At 49.6% G+C, this 13,688-nt stretch overlaps 1 protein-coding gene across 1 annotated transcript in view; it reads right to left on the reverse strand.

Annotated features, from left to right (window-relative positions):
• GGA2 (golgi associated, gamma adaptin ear containing, ARF binding protein 2) overlaps positions 1–13,688 on the reverse strand; it is a 44,653-nt gene that overhangs the window by 21,000 nt on the left and 9,965 nt on the right. The window contains exons 2-6 of the mRNA XM_034939855.3: positions 8,548–8,632; positions 7,168–7,243; positions 6,225–6,323; positions 4,526–4,649; positions 1,469–1,572 (exon numbers count right to left, since the gene is read on the reverse strand). Of these exons, the coding sequence (XP_034795746.3) occupies positions 1,469–1,572; positions 4,526–4,649; positions 6,225–6,323; positions 7,168–7,243; positions 8,548–8,632 (488 nt within the window). The remainder of the gene's footprint in view (positions 1–1,468; positions 1,573–4,525; positions 4,650–6,224; positions 6,324–7,167; positions 7,244–8,547; positions 8,633–13,688) is intronic.

Consider the following 13,688-nt stretch of genomic DNA (forward strand, 5'->3'; position numbering starts at 1 on the left):
CCATGCCCAGCTAATTTTTGTGTTTTTAGTAGAGACAGGGTTTCACCATGTTGGCCAGGATGGTCTCAATCTCTTGACCTCGTGATCCGCCAACCTCGGCCTCCCAAAGTGCTGGGATTATAGGCGTAAGCCACCGTGCCTGGCCCGCCACTGGTTTTCAGTGGGGTAGGGGGATGTGGGGGTTACTTCTCCCAGGGGATGTCTGGCTAAGTCTGGAGAAATTTGGTTGTCACAACTAGAGAGGGGGTGCTACTGGCAGCTCGTGGGTAGAGTGAGGAATGCTGTGAACATCCTACAGTGCACAGGACAGTCCCCAACAACAGAGAATTCTCTGGCCCAAAAGGGGACTAGGTCTGCAGTTGCCCTGGACCATGTGCTTTATGACACAACAGACCCTGGTGATCTTGTTCATCCCTTCATTTCCAGCGCCCAGCAGGATGCCTGGCACAGAGAAGCCACTCGATCTTTGTGGGACGGATGGCAGGAAAAGTGGGGATAATGAGGGCTGGTGACACAGGATTGTTTCTCAGAAGTCACACCATACCTCCTTCCTAGCTCCTCCCACCCTCTGCAAACCTAAGGCACCAAGCAGGAGGAAAGCGGAGAAAGGTGGCCTGGAACCTAGACTAGCCTTGCTCATTCTAACAACAGGGACCTGATGGCCACAGAGTATCTAGGCCCAAGGAGTGGGTACAGGGAGAGGGTGCAGTTGACAGGCAGAGCATACCACGCAGAAACGAGTACGCAGCGTGTAGCCTTCCAACGCTCCATGAACTAGACCTTGTGACTGACCAAGAACAGTCACGACCAAAAGCACCGCCAGCACCAGGCCAAAGGGCTCCCCACTCACAGGCACCACAGTTATCCCTGGGTCTTGGCCACCTTCTTCTTCTTGTCCCTCTAGATACTGATGTCCAAGGAATAACGATTTGGGGAGTTCATGGTGGATGGAAAATGGATAGGGCCGGGCTCACTGGCACTGAGAAAGAGCTGAACCAACACACAGCAGCAAGTTCTTCCACTGTCCCCACCCCAACACCACACCCACACAGGACATGACCCATCCATCACCCACACTCCCCACGGGCTATCCTTCTGCACCTTCTTTCCCCCAGGAAGGCTGTGCACAAAAGGGAGAGGGCACAAAGTACCCTTGAAGGAGGAGCAGGAATTATGTCCTGGGCCCAGATCTACACTGGGGTAAGGCAGGATCACAAACAGATCCTACCAAGACCCAGGATGCAGTGTCTGCCTAAGAACCAGGCTGAATCAAAACAGACTGGCCCTTATTAGTTGACTTATCCATGAAGAATGCACCCAAACCTTCTGCTACCTCACTCCTAAGGGCCTGTCTGGAGAGAACCCATGTAACCTGCCCCCCTCCATACTCCGATTCAAGCATCAAAGGGCATTTACAGTGCCTAAGAGAAAAGGTCTGATCAGACACCATGTAGGTCTGTTTCCTTACCTTGGACTTTTCTTCATCAGCATCAAAGATGGAGCTCTTGGGCCAGGGAGATGGTGGGGGTAAGATTTTATCCACTGGTAGTTTAGGGTCTTGTTTTATAATTCCTAAAAATGCAATTTACAAAGTTAAGACACCGATATGGTACCCAGAAACTTCAGTCAGAATCCAGTATAAAGTCTGGAAACCTCTGGTTCCTAATACCATGCTAGCAAAGCACTGTCAACAGCCTTCAAAGACAACACCCAGTGTATGAATGAAGTTTTGCATCATCTCTTAGGAGAATCCAAGGGACCACGGTGGCTGGGACAGCAGAGCCAACTATGTCAGAGAAGAGCCAGTCCTGAAGGCCTGCAGTCTGTGGGCCTTATGCTGTAAAAACATGGATCAGTTTATCCAGCTACATAACCTCCCAGGGATCAAAAGTTTCTGGAGGGTCCCTGATGAAGCTCCTGAAAATGCTGAGTGTATGTGTCAGGGAATAACAGTCCATCCTGAACCTGAGTTCCTTCTTTTAAGAGCCCAACATAAAAAGGAATTCAGATTCCCATCTTCCAAACAGGACACACAAAGGTGGGAACTATCACCCCCACCGTGACAACAACAAAACACTGGAAAGTGTGCAAATTCACATTTTTGTTGTTTTTGAGACAGATTCTTGCTCTGTCTCCCAGGCTAGAATGCAGTAGTGTGATCATGGCTCGCTGCAGCCTCAAACTCCTAAGGTCAAGCAGTCCTCTCACCTTGGCCTCCCAAGTAGCTGGGACTACAGGTGGGCACCACCACACCCAGGTAATTTTTTAAAAAAATTTTTTGTAGAGATGGGGTCTCGCTATGTTGCCCAGGCTGGTCTCAAACTCCTGGCCTCAAGTGATTCCTCACCTCAAACTCCCAAAGTGCTGGGATCACAGGCGTGAGCCACCATGCCCAGCCTACAGCTTCCCTGAATCCATCAGAGAGCCCAGATCACAGGGCAACAACCAAGTAACCTGAAATCTAAGGAAAAAAACAACCTCCAAGGATTGACAAAAGGCAATACCAATAGTAACAACTAAGCTAGAATTATTTAAAAATTGTCTACAGGCCAGTGTGAGCTACCAAGAGAATACAGAATTTCTGGAGGCTGCAACAAAAAGAAAATAAGCTCTTCTCCAGAGGCTCACGAAAACAGCGGGAAGGCCTGAAGGCGGGATTAGGGGGAGAAGAGTAACAAACCCTGCAGCCTTAGAGCACCGGTGGAACCCACTGCAGCTAGAGAAAAAACAGGGGAGAAAAAACAAAAACAAACCCTAGTACCCTTGGAGGAGGAGCAGGAATTATGTCCTGGGACCAGATCTACACTGGGGTGAGGCAGGATCACAAACAGATCCTACCAAGACCCAGGATGCAGTGCCTGCCTAAGAACCAGGCTGAATCAGAACAGAGACTGGCCCTGCCCGCCACCCTATCCCTCTGACAAGGGATGGCTGTCTACTGCTACGAGTGGCAAGAACAAGGAGAAAGGCTCTCTCTGAGGTGCAGAGGAAAGTGAAGACCTACAGCTGAGAGAACAGATACTGAAGAAAACTAACAAACTAGCCCCCAACCTAAACATCGGCTAACACTAGAGGAATCTGAAGTCTGATATAGTAACTACAGCAACAACAAATCTCACACCCAGCTCAAATCCTGTCTACCAAAAGGAAAGCTCTACCCAATTCCAGGGATTAAAAACTCCTTACCTCACTGATGGATATGCCAATTACCCTGATTGGATCACTACACATTGTATGCATGTACCAAAATATCACATTGTACTCCAATAAATGTGTATAAGTATGTGTCAATTAAAAATAAATCCACGGCCGGGAGCGGTGGCTCACGCCTGTAATTCCAGCACTTTGGGAGGCTGAGGCAGGCGGATCATTTGAGGTTGGGAGTTTGAGACCAGCCTGAGCAACGTGGTGAAACCCCATCTCTACTAAAAATACAAAAATTAGCCAGGCATGGTGGCGGGTGCCTGTAATCCCAGCTACTCGAGAAGCTGAGGCACAAGAATTACTTGAACCCAGGAGGCGGAGGTTGCAGTGAACAGAGATCGCCCCACTGCACTCCAGCCTGGGCAACAGAGTGAGACTCTGTCTCAAAAGAAAAAAAAAAAAAGAAGTAAATAAAAATAAATCCACTAAATGATTACTGAAAGATCTTTTGTAACTATAAAATATTTTATGTCTGCACGTTGTTACTTTTATCACAATAGTATTTTTCAAACTCTAGCTCATAGGTAGCATTTATCTGTACTTCATAGTAAGGTTCCACTATTTCAGGAAAAGAGGTTAAAGATGGGCATGGTGGCTCACGCCTGGGAGGCTGTGGGAGGATCATTTGAGCCCAGTAGTTTGAGACCAGCGTGGGTAACATTGCAAGACCCTGTCTCTACAAAAAATACAAATATTTGGTGTAAGTGAGACAGCAAGTGAGACAGAGAGAGAGGGAGAGAGTGTGTGTGTTTGTGTGTGTGTGTTGGGGTGTGGGTGGGAGAATAATAATGAATAAATTAGTTGGGTATGGTGGCACACGCCTGTAGTCCCAGCTGCTTGGGAGACTGAGGCAGGAAAATGGCTGGAGTCCAGAAGGTCGAGGCTACAGTGAGCCATGACTGCACCACTGTGCTCCAGCCTAGGTAACAGGGCAACACCTTGTCTCAAAAAAAAAAAAAAAAAAAAAAAAAAAACCAAAAGGTTAGTTTTTAGGCAAACAAGTCTTTTAAAAGATAAATAAGTGCTTTAGTGACATAGGTAGCTTGTATTTTGACCTTTTTCATGCTGTGGTTTCCTATGATTTCCAGGCAACAGGGAAAAAAGCAAACCCTACATCATCTTTCCAGGTTTGCACTATGGCTTTTAAAGGTAAGTAGATAAAAGATTTATTGCGTAAAAAAAAAAAACCAAAACTCTACCTCAGTGTCTATGGTCCTACGTAAGAAGTACAGCTTTCAACAAAAAATTATAAGGCAGATGAAAAAGCAAGAAGATACAGGCCTAGTCAAGAGGAAATAAGACACAGTAAGGCAAGTCAGACCTTGTTTCTTCAGCATCTGATAAGCGTCTCGAATCTTGATGTCTTCCGGAAACCAGACTGTCCAACTAAAGAGTATTTCAATGACTCTTCCTTTAACTTTTCCTGTGGCCCAGGACCCCAGGTACTGAAAGTAAAAAGGAAAGAGAATTCTAGAGCTGGAAGGGACTTGGGAGACCGACACTTTAACTAAAGAGGTAGCTGCTGAGGCCCAGAGACACAAGCTCCCAGGCGCGGTATGAGTGTGAGGAGAGACTAGAGGCCACACCATCTGGCGCCCAGCCCCAGAGCCCTTCCTGGGATTCAAGGAATTCATCTCGGCAATACTCACACTAAACCCCACCATGCAAGAGCCTGGGTCAGAGCCTGTTCTACACCACTGGGGACAGTCATTTTTTGCCTCGGACAAGAATATAATAATAAAATTTGGTCTTTGTTTCCATTCCTGGCACAGAACTTCAAAAATCCTTGGAATTTCCTGAGTCACAAGAGTGTCTTGTTATTCAAGAGACACACTCGCAGGGTGCACCTGAGTTTTCACTAATGACTTACAGTGAGTGCCTAGAGAGCTTCAAGGACTGGCCACTCCAAAGAGATCAACCTTGTGATCAGAGGGCTGAAACTTTCAGCCCCATCCCCTGACCGGTGCCCCCACATCCCCCAACCTGTGGAGGTGGTGGGGTGGGCAGGGGGGTGTGAACTAGAGATTGAGTTCAACTATGTGGCCAATGATTTGACCGATCATGCCTAGGTAATAAAACCTAGTGCTAGTTCAAGCCAGCAATGATGTGTAAAAAAACAAAACAAAACAAAAAAAACCTCAGATGAAAACACTGAAACAAGGAAGCTCAGAGAGCCTCTCAGTTGAACCTACGTTGGGAGGATGGCAAGCTCAGAGTCCAGGGGAGGGCACAGCAGCTCTGTCCCCTCTTGCCCCACCAAGACCTTGCCTATGTATCGCTTCCATTTGTATCCTTTACAATAAAACAGGGATAGAAAGTATAGTGCTTTCCTGTGTACGTGAATCATTCTAGGGAATTATGGAATCTGGGGCAGTGGGGGTCATGGGAACCCCTGAATCTGCAGCTGGGGATGCAGAAGTGCAGAAGTGCAGAAGTGCAGCAGCTTGAGGACACATGAGACTCACGGCTGGCAGCTGAAACACAGGAAGCCTAAGCAGCACTGAGCCCTCACTGCGTGGGGTCCGGGTAGCATGCAACTCTGGGGAGTGTCAGAACTGAAATGAACTGTAGGACCCATGGCCAGCATCAGCACTGTTGTGGGAACACAACAAGGCAGGGCTCAATGTTGGTTACCTGAGACTGGCTGAGCTAAGACAGGTGCCAGGAGGACAGGTACAGAGGACAAGGCAGGAGGTGATAGGAAACTTTCAGGCCACCCCGGGATCTCTCACTGTCTCTATCAGGAACCTGTGCCTCCAAGCTGGAGTTCCCCATCTCCTCTAGGCCACATGTTCCCCAGGCCTTCTTAAAAGGGAAATGTGAAAATGCTAACAGTGAGGGGCAGGGGTCAGCTAATGAGCAAAGCCTCTTCCTAGAGCTTGGAGAGGAGAGCGCTTCTTTCACAGGCAGGAGCGGGTTTTGTCCATGTGTGGGCCTGCCTCTGGCCTGAGGAGGGAGCCAGGAGTTTGACAGTGGGCGTAGGTGCGACACAGTCAGCAGAGCCAAGCCCAGGTACTCACCTTTGGGGACAACACTTTGATCAGTTCGTTCAGGAAACGAAATTTGGCCACCTCGCTGTGGAACTTCTCCCCACAGTGGTTCATGCACATCTCCAGCACCTGCACAGACACAGGACCCCCAGGAGAAGGTGGAAAGCCATTGGTCCCAGGCTCCCCTCCAGGCTGGTAATCACTTGCTGGAGACTGCACTGGAACCAAGGCTAACCCTGCCTCAAGCCTATGAGGACACTGAAGTTTTGATGAAGAGGACGTTTTCAGATCAAGAAAAAAATGTCCCCTGCTCAATCTTGCTATAACTGCCTGAGGTTTATGCCCAGGAAATAGCTTAGTGAGGTATGTCAAACCCTGACGTCACCCCACCTTTTAAGGAGACCCTTTGAGAGGGTAAAGTGGCTAAAGAACCAACCCCTCCCCAGAGGCAGAGATCTGGTATCCAGTGCCCAAGACCAGCCAGATGTCACCCACTGGCACTCAAGAGGCAAGCTGAGCCTGCAGACCCCTCCTCTCGTCCATACTGTGGCTTTCAACACTGCAAATTAGTCACCAACATCTAAACACTCAAACATATACAAAGACCTAAACTAGCAACCCTGAGCCCATACTCATACCTGCCAACAGCTAGTGGGCCCTGTGCTAGAACTGCCCTCTCTAGAAAAGGCACATGAACTTGCCAGCCCTGGTCTAAGAAGGGCAAATGAAATAAAACCTTCCTTTCCTTCTCCCACAGTAGACTCAATGCTGCCCTGAAGAAACAGACGAGAAACAGGAGGAAGAAGGGTGGGGACCCTGGCCCAGATCTCCCTCCTCCAACCTGCTGTGAAAGTAAACCTCTCAGGGGACCTCCCTTCTCCAGTGAAAAGGATCTGCGTGGAAGCAAAGTGCCTCTCGGCTCTCTATAGCACAAGGACAGGAAAGGTTAGGCTACAAGGCAAGCCAAACTCACCGTTAAGGCATAAAGAGCTTCCTTCTCTTGCGGAGACTGGATCTTGTGGGCCAGTAGCCAGGGCGCATGTGTGGGGCTACAGGGAAACAAAAAGACCTAGACTCTGGGCGGGCAAAAAGAAACTAACCCGAGTGGCTGAGCATGCTCAGTAAAATCACTTTTCTTCCAGGGGCTGGTGTCCAAAAGCAGAGGTGGAGCGTGCCTGACAAACAGCCCACGCAGGGGCCCTGGAGAGGGCCACCTCGCACCCACCCTGGTTGCACCTACAGCACCCAAGGTCCTCCTCCTGCCCAGGGCACACTGCCCTCCCCTCAGCCAACCCCCAGCCCCCAAACTCCAAGCTGCCAGTCCCAGCCCAGTCCCATGAGTAGCCACAGCAGCACAGGCCCTGTATGGCTGTGATAAATACCTAGAAAATGCTAGAGCAGAAAGTGCAATCAAACTCTGGGTTCAAACTGGCCAAATATGCGACACCACACAGATTAAACATCTGGATGGGCCAGGCACAGTGGCCTGTAATCCCAGCACTTTGGGAGGTCAGGGCAGGTGGATCACCTGAGGTCAGGAGTTCGAGACCAGCCTGGCCAACATGGTGAAGCCCCATCTCTACTAAAAAAATACAAAAAATTAGCCAGGCATGGAGGCACGCGCCTGTAATCCCAGCTACTTGGGAGGCTGAGGCAGGAGAACCACTTGAACCCGGGAGGTGGAGGTTGCAGTGAGCTGAGATCGTGCCCTTGCACTCCAGTCTTGAGACACTGTCTCAAGAAAAAAAAAAAAAAAGAAAACAAAACAAAACAAAAACAAAACATCTGGATGACTCACTTGATTCTGATTCTTCAGGTCCTATCCAGATGCTGTGGAAACAGAATTCAATAAAACCTTCCCCTTTTCCTTTTTCTTAAAATTACATTTAAATGGTGGAGAATACACAGATCTCTTTTAATTAGGTAACGTGTCTATAGTCTATCAGTAACATTCAGAGTTCTCCTCAGCATTAGTGTTTTATAACACTATTTAAAATTAATAACTGCCAGTTGCAAGTGAGCTATCCTGTGTTTTTTTTCCCCCACATGAATTTGCTGATTTTAGAAAAATAATGTTCTCAGGATTATAGGGGAAAATGAGAGAATGAATGCCAGCCTGACTGCATTTCTATTTTTTTGAGACAGAGTCTCTCACTCTGTCACCCAGGCTGGTCTCAAACTCCTGGGCTCAAGCAATCCTCCTGCCTTGGTCTCCCAAACTGTTGGGATTATAGGCATGAGCCACCGATCCTTGCCTAGAGAGCTTAACCCTAAAACAGTCTTGAGAGACAAAGGCCTACACTCAGTGTGGGGTGCCCCCAGAGTCAACTATGTGTGTGAGAAGTTACCTTACCCATTGGGGTCAGTGTTCACCTGCTCACAGAAATTCTGGATAGCTGACCAATCCTGTTCCGACATGCTTGGGTCTGTGGCTTTGTCTGTCAAATAAATAATAAAGTTAGAGAGTACATAATAGGAAGAAATTTACACCCCTCCCCATACACATGGTGGCCAAGAGCTGTCTTATCACAGATCTACAGGATCAGACCAGTGGGCAGACAGCTGGAAGGAGAGGAATTGTGCCTGCGCTGCCTACCACCACCCAGCACAGCACTGGGCACATGGTATGCCCTTACTGAATATTTGCTGATTGAGTGAACCAGCAAATTAACAAGCTGGCTGGGCACAGTGGCTCATGCCTGTAATCCCGGCATTTTGGGAGGCCGAGGTGGGGGGAATCATTTGAGGTCAGAAGTTTGAGACTAGCCTGACCAACATGATGAAACCCCATCTCTACTAAAAATACAAAAAAATTAGCCAGGCATGGTGATCCATGCCTGTAATCCCAGCTACTTGGGAGGCTGAGGCAGGAGAATCGCTTGAACTTGGGAGGTGGAGGTTGCAGTGAGCCAAGTTTGCGCCACTGCACTCCAGCCTAGGAGACAGAGGGAGACTCTGTCTCAAAAAAAAAAAAAAAAAATTAACTAACAAGTTATTCCCCTGAAAGCGGCTCCACTTTTAGTGCAGAGGTTGGCCCGGGTGTTGGCTTCACACTCGAGTTGGGATGCCCCCACCTGGCCTGTGACAAGCGGAGACAGAAGAGAGGCCACCTGGAAGTGTCTCAGCTGTGTGACAGGAAGACAAGAACACACCACCAGAAGGAATACCATCCTGATCGTTCATAAAACTTCCAGTGGCAGCATGGTGGCTCACACCTGTAATCCCAGCACTTCATGGGGCTGACGTGCATCGCTTGAGCCCAGGAGTTTGAGACCAGCATGGGCAACATGGGGAAATCACATACCTACTAAAATTTTAAAAAATTAAGACCAGGCACGATGGCTCACGCCTGTAATCCCAGCACTTTGGGAAGCCGAGGCAGGTAGATCACTTGAGTTCAGGAGTTTGAGACCAGCCTTGCCAACATGGCGAAACCCTGTGTCTACTAAAAATACAAAAAATTAGCTGGGCGTGGTGGAGTGTTCCTGTAATCCCAGCTACTCAGGTGGCTAAGGCAGGAAAATTGCCTGAACCCAGGAGGTGGAGGTTGCAGTGAGGTGAGATGGCACCACTGCACTCAGCCTGGGCAACAGAGCGAGACTCCATCTAAAAAAAAGAAAAAAAAATTAGCTGGGCGTGGTGGCATGTGACTGTAGTCACAGCTACTCAGGAAGCTGAAGTGGAAAGACTGCTTGAGGCTGAGGCTGCAGTGAGCCAAGATCATGCCACTGCACTCCAACCTGGGCGGGAGAGCAAGATCCTGTCTCAAAAACAAACAAAAAAAACCACCACCCTTCCAACTCCCCTCTGGCCATCTGGTCCTGGCCTGCCCAGCCTCTCCGATGAGAAACCGTACTGGTTCTGACAGAGCAGCTCTTTTAGGCTCTGGAAATGAGGCGTTGCTTCTCGGGGCAGTACTTCTGACATTATTATCCTCCTGGCCCGAGTGTCCACTCTGTTCCTCCCAGTGCCCTATCCATATTCTTCCAGACCCATCTGAATTTCCAGCTCCTGCAGAAAACTTCATCCCGCTGCGCCAACCCCACTGCTTCTCCCTCTGATTACTCAACACAGCACAGTCCGAGTTGAATTTTTCCTGACTGCAGTCACATTTATGTCACGTGGAAGTCATATGTCTACATAGGGAGGGTCAACGGACAGGTAATCACCATCTTCCTGCCCACTGACTCCATTCTAAGTGAAGAGAGAACACAAGGGCGAGGGAAGGATCAGTGATTGATTCCTACATTCTCCTCCCCACCCCCGCAAAGCTCTCTCCCATGTTCCGTATCTTAAAATCCTATCTACCCTTGAGTCCCAAGTCACATTCCACCCTAAAGACTTCTCTGACCTTTTTATCTCCCGTCCCCATAAAACAAAAGCTGTCTCCTCCTCCTCTGAACAGATATTTTATCTGCCCCTTCTCCGATAGGGATCTCCAGCTACACCCATTAGTCACATGTACTTGGACTCTCTGAGCCTCAGTTTTCTCAACTATAAAATAAAGAAAATAGGGCCAGGTGCTGCAGCTCATGCCTATGATCCCAGCACTCTGGGAAGCCAAGGCAGGAGGACCGCTTGAGCCTAGGAGGTTGAGACCAGCCTAAGCAACATAACGAGACCCAATCTCCACAGAAATTTTTAAAAAAAATTAGTCAGAAGGCTGGGCGCAGTGGCTCATGCCTTAATCCTAGCACTTTGGGAGGCCGAGGAGGGTGGATTGCCTGAACTCAGGAGTTGGAGACCAGCCTGGGCAACAGGGTGAAATCCCGTCTCTATCAAAATACAAATAATTAGCTGGGCGTGGCAGCGTGCATCTATAATCCCAGCTACTCAGTAGGGTGAGGCAGGAGAATCGCTTGAACCCGGGAGGCAGAGGTTGCAGTGAGCTGAGATCGTGACACTGCACTCCAGCCTGGGTGACAAGGTGAGACTCTGTCTCCAAAAAAAAAAAAAAAAAAAAAAGCCAGGCATGGTGGCACACACCTGCAGTCCTAGCTACTCAGGAGCATCACTTGAGCCCAGGAGGTGGAGGCTACAGTGAGCTATGATTGTGCAACTGCACTCCAGCCTGAGGGGACAAAATGAGACCCCATCTCAAAAATAATAATAAAAACAGTCTGGGCACAGTGTCTCATGCCTGTAATCCCAGCACTTTGGAGGCCAAGGTAGGAGGATCGCCTGAACCCAGGACTTCGTGACAAGCCTGGGCAACATAGTGAGGCCCCATCTCTACAAATATGTTTACAAAAAATAAAACAACGAAAATAGTACCTTCCTCATGGGACTGTCATGTGATTTAAAGGGGAAGGTGTCTAAAATGCTTAGTACAGCAGCACGCAGTAAGAGGTCTACAAAGGATAATTGTTTATTATTACGTACAGTCTCTGGCTTTTACTGTAATATGTAGACATGTCTTGTCCTACCTAAAGAGAATGAAACCTTAAGGGCAGAAGCCATATCTTCCCTACAGTGCCTTACCCATAGGTACAACATAGAAACTCATCAAATAAATTATTTAAAGCAGTGATTCTCAGCGATTATGTGTCTGAATCACCTAAAGTCTATACCATTTAAGCTTCTGTTTCAGTTCACTACAAGGTCAAGGTTGACACCTCAAAAGAATTCTGACTTCAGCATGTGACTGGACCTGGAGGGAGAGAAGAGCAGAGGCAGGGAGAGAAGAGCAGAGGCAGGGAGAGAACAGGGGGAGGCAGGGAGAGAACAGGAGAGGCAGAGAACAGGAGGCACAGCCCAAGCTCCCCTCACAGAGTCCAGAGCCTTCTCACTCCTCCCTGGCTGCCAAGTGAAAGAGACACAGCACTGACGGGCACCACCTTTTTTTTTTTTTTTTTTTGATATGGAGTCTCGCTCTGTCACCCGGGCTGGTGTGCAGCGGCACAATCTCGGCTCGCTGCAACCTCCGCCTCCCGGGTTCAAGCGATTCTCCGGCCTCCGCCTCTAGAGTAGCTAGGATCACAGGTGCCCACCACCATGACTGGCTAATTTTTTGTATTTTTAGTAGAGATGGGGTTTCACTATATTGGCCAGGCTAGTCTCGAACTACTGACCTCGTGATCCATCCACCTCGGCCTCCCAAAGTGCTGGGATTACAGGTGTGAGCTACCACACCCGGCCGGCACCAGCTTTAAGAAAGAAAAAACCTCTCTGAGGTTAAATTACGTTCCAAACCCTTAACCAAGACCAAGCAGCAATACAATCCACAAAATGTAAGGAGGTTTCTTTCTTATTTGCTAGAGCTTGTATCATGAGGACTCAATCAAGATTTATTGGTAATCCCAGAACTTTGAGAGGCTGAGGCGGGAAGATCCCGAGTAGGGACGGGGTTTCACCATGTTAGCCAGGATGGTCTCGATCTCCTGACCTCGTGATCCGCCCGCCTCGGCCCCCCAAAGTGTTAGGATTACAGATGTGAGCCACTGCGCCCGGCTCGGTTTTCTTTTACATAAGCCTCTTCATTTGTTGAAACCATAAGACCTTCCTCACAGTGTAGAAACCTGAAAGCTCCCAGCAGCCAGCAATGAATGAAAGGTAGGGGTGGGGCCGCTGGCAGGGCGGGGCCTGGTGAACCACGTGCCTAGGCTCCCGCATCACGATGGGAACAGGGCATGTGGAGGGGACTCTGGGCCAGATTGGTTCCTGGGAACCAGGAGAGAGCTCTGGTGGTTGGCAGGGCAACCTCCTTCAGTTGGTGGGAAGCAGTGGAAGGAAGAGGAGCTCCCTCTGTGCTCTCTTCTCCGCAATCACAGCTCTCAGGCTTGTTGTATCTAGACCCATTCTAAGGAAACCAAACAGGTTCCCAAGGGACCCTTGTAGACAAGGCAGCTCAGGGGTGGCAGCTGAGGCGGGGTGCGGGCTGCTAGTGGGGAGCAGCCCCACAGCCAAGGGCTGGCCCTGCCAGCGTGCCTTTGCTGGGAAGAGGTATAAGTGCTGAGCTCTGCAGACTTGGAAGCAAGGGAAGGCCCAAGCTACCGGAGAGAAGCCAGGAGCCGAGCCGCCTCACGGGGAACATGCTGAGCTGTTGCTTGAGCACCAATGCCAGCCCCAGGTAGGGTCGGCCCAGGGGGGTCTGCGGAGCTGTACTGTGGCTCTGACATCTATGAGGCGGTGGCAAGCAGAGGTGCAGGCCAAGGCAGAGAGGTGTGGAGGCACAGCAGATGGAACACGCTGTTCCCCAATGCCAGCCCCAAGCGGGGCCAGTGTGCGGGGCCTGGGGAGCTGTTCTGCAGTGCTGACATCTATGAGGCAGCGTCAAGCAAAGGTGCAGGCCAAGGCAGAGAGGAGCAGAGGCGCCGCAGATGGAACATACTGCTCCCCAATGCCAGCCCCAAGCAAAGCCAGTGCAGGGTGTGGCGGGTGGAACCGCCCTGCAGCTATAACATCACGCAGGCAGAGGTGGCAGTAGCGCCACACCCCACTGCTGTGGAGCCTGCCCAGTCGGATTTAGGAGCCCGCAAGGGCCATGACCTGCAG

The sequence above is a fragment of the Pan paniscus genome, chromosome 18 (genome assembly GCF_029289425.2).
Source record: "Pan paniscus chromosome 18, NHGRI_mPanPan1-v2.0_pri, whole genome shotgun sequence".
Lineage (NCBI taxonomy): Eukaryota > Metazoa > Chordata > Mammalia > Primates > Hominidae > Pan > Pan paniscus.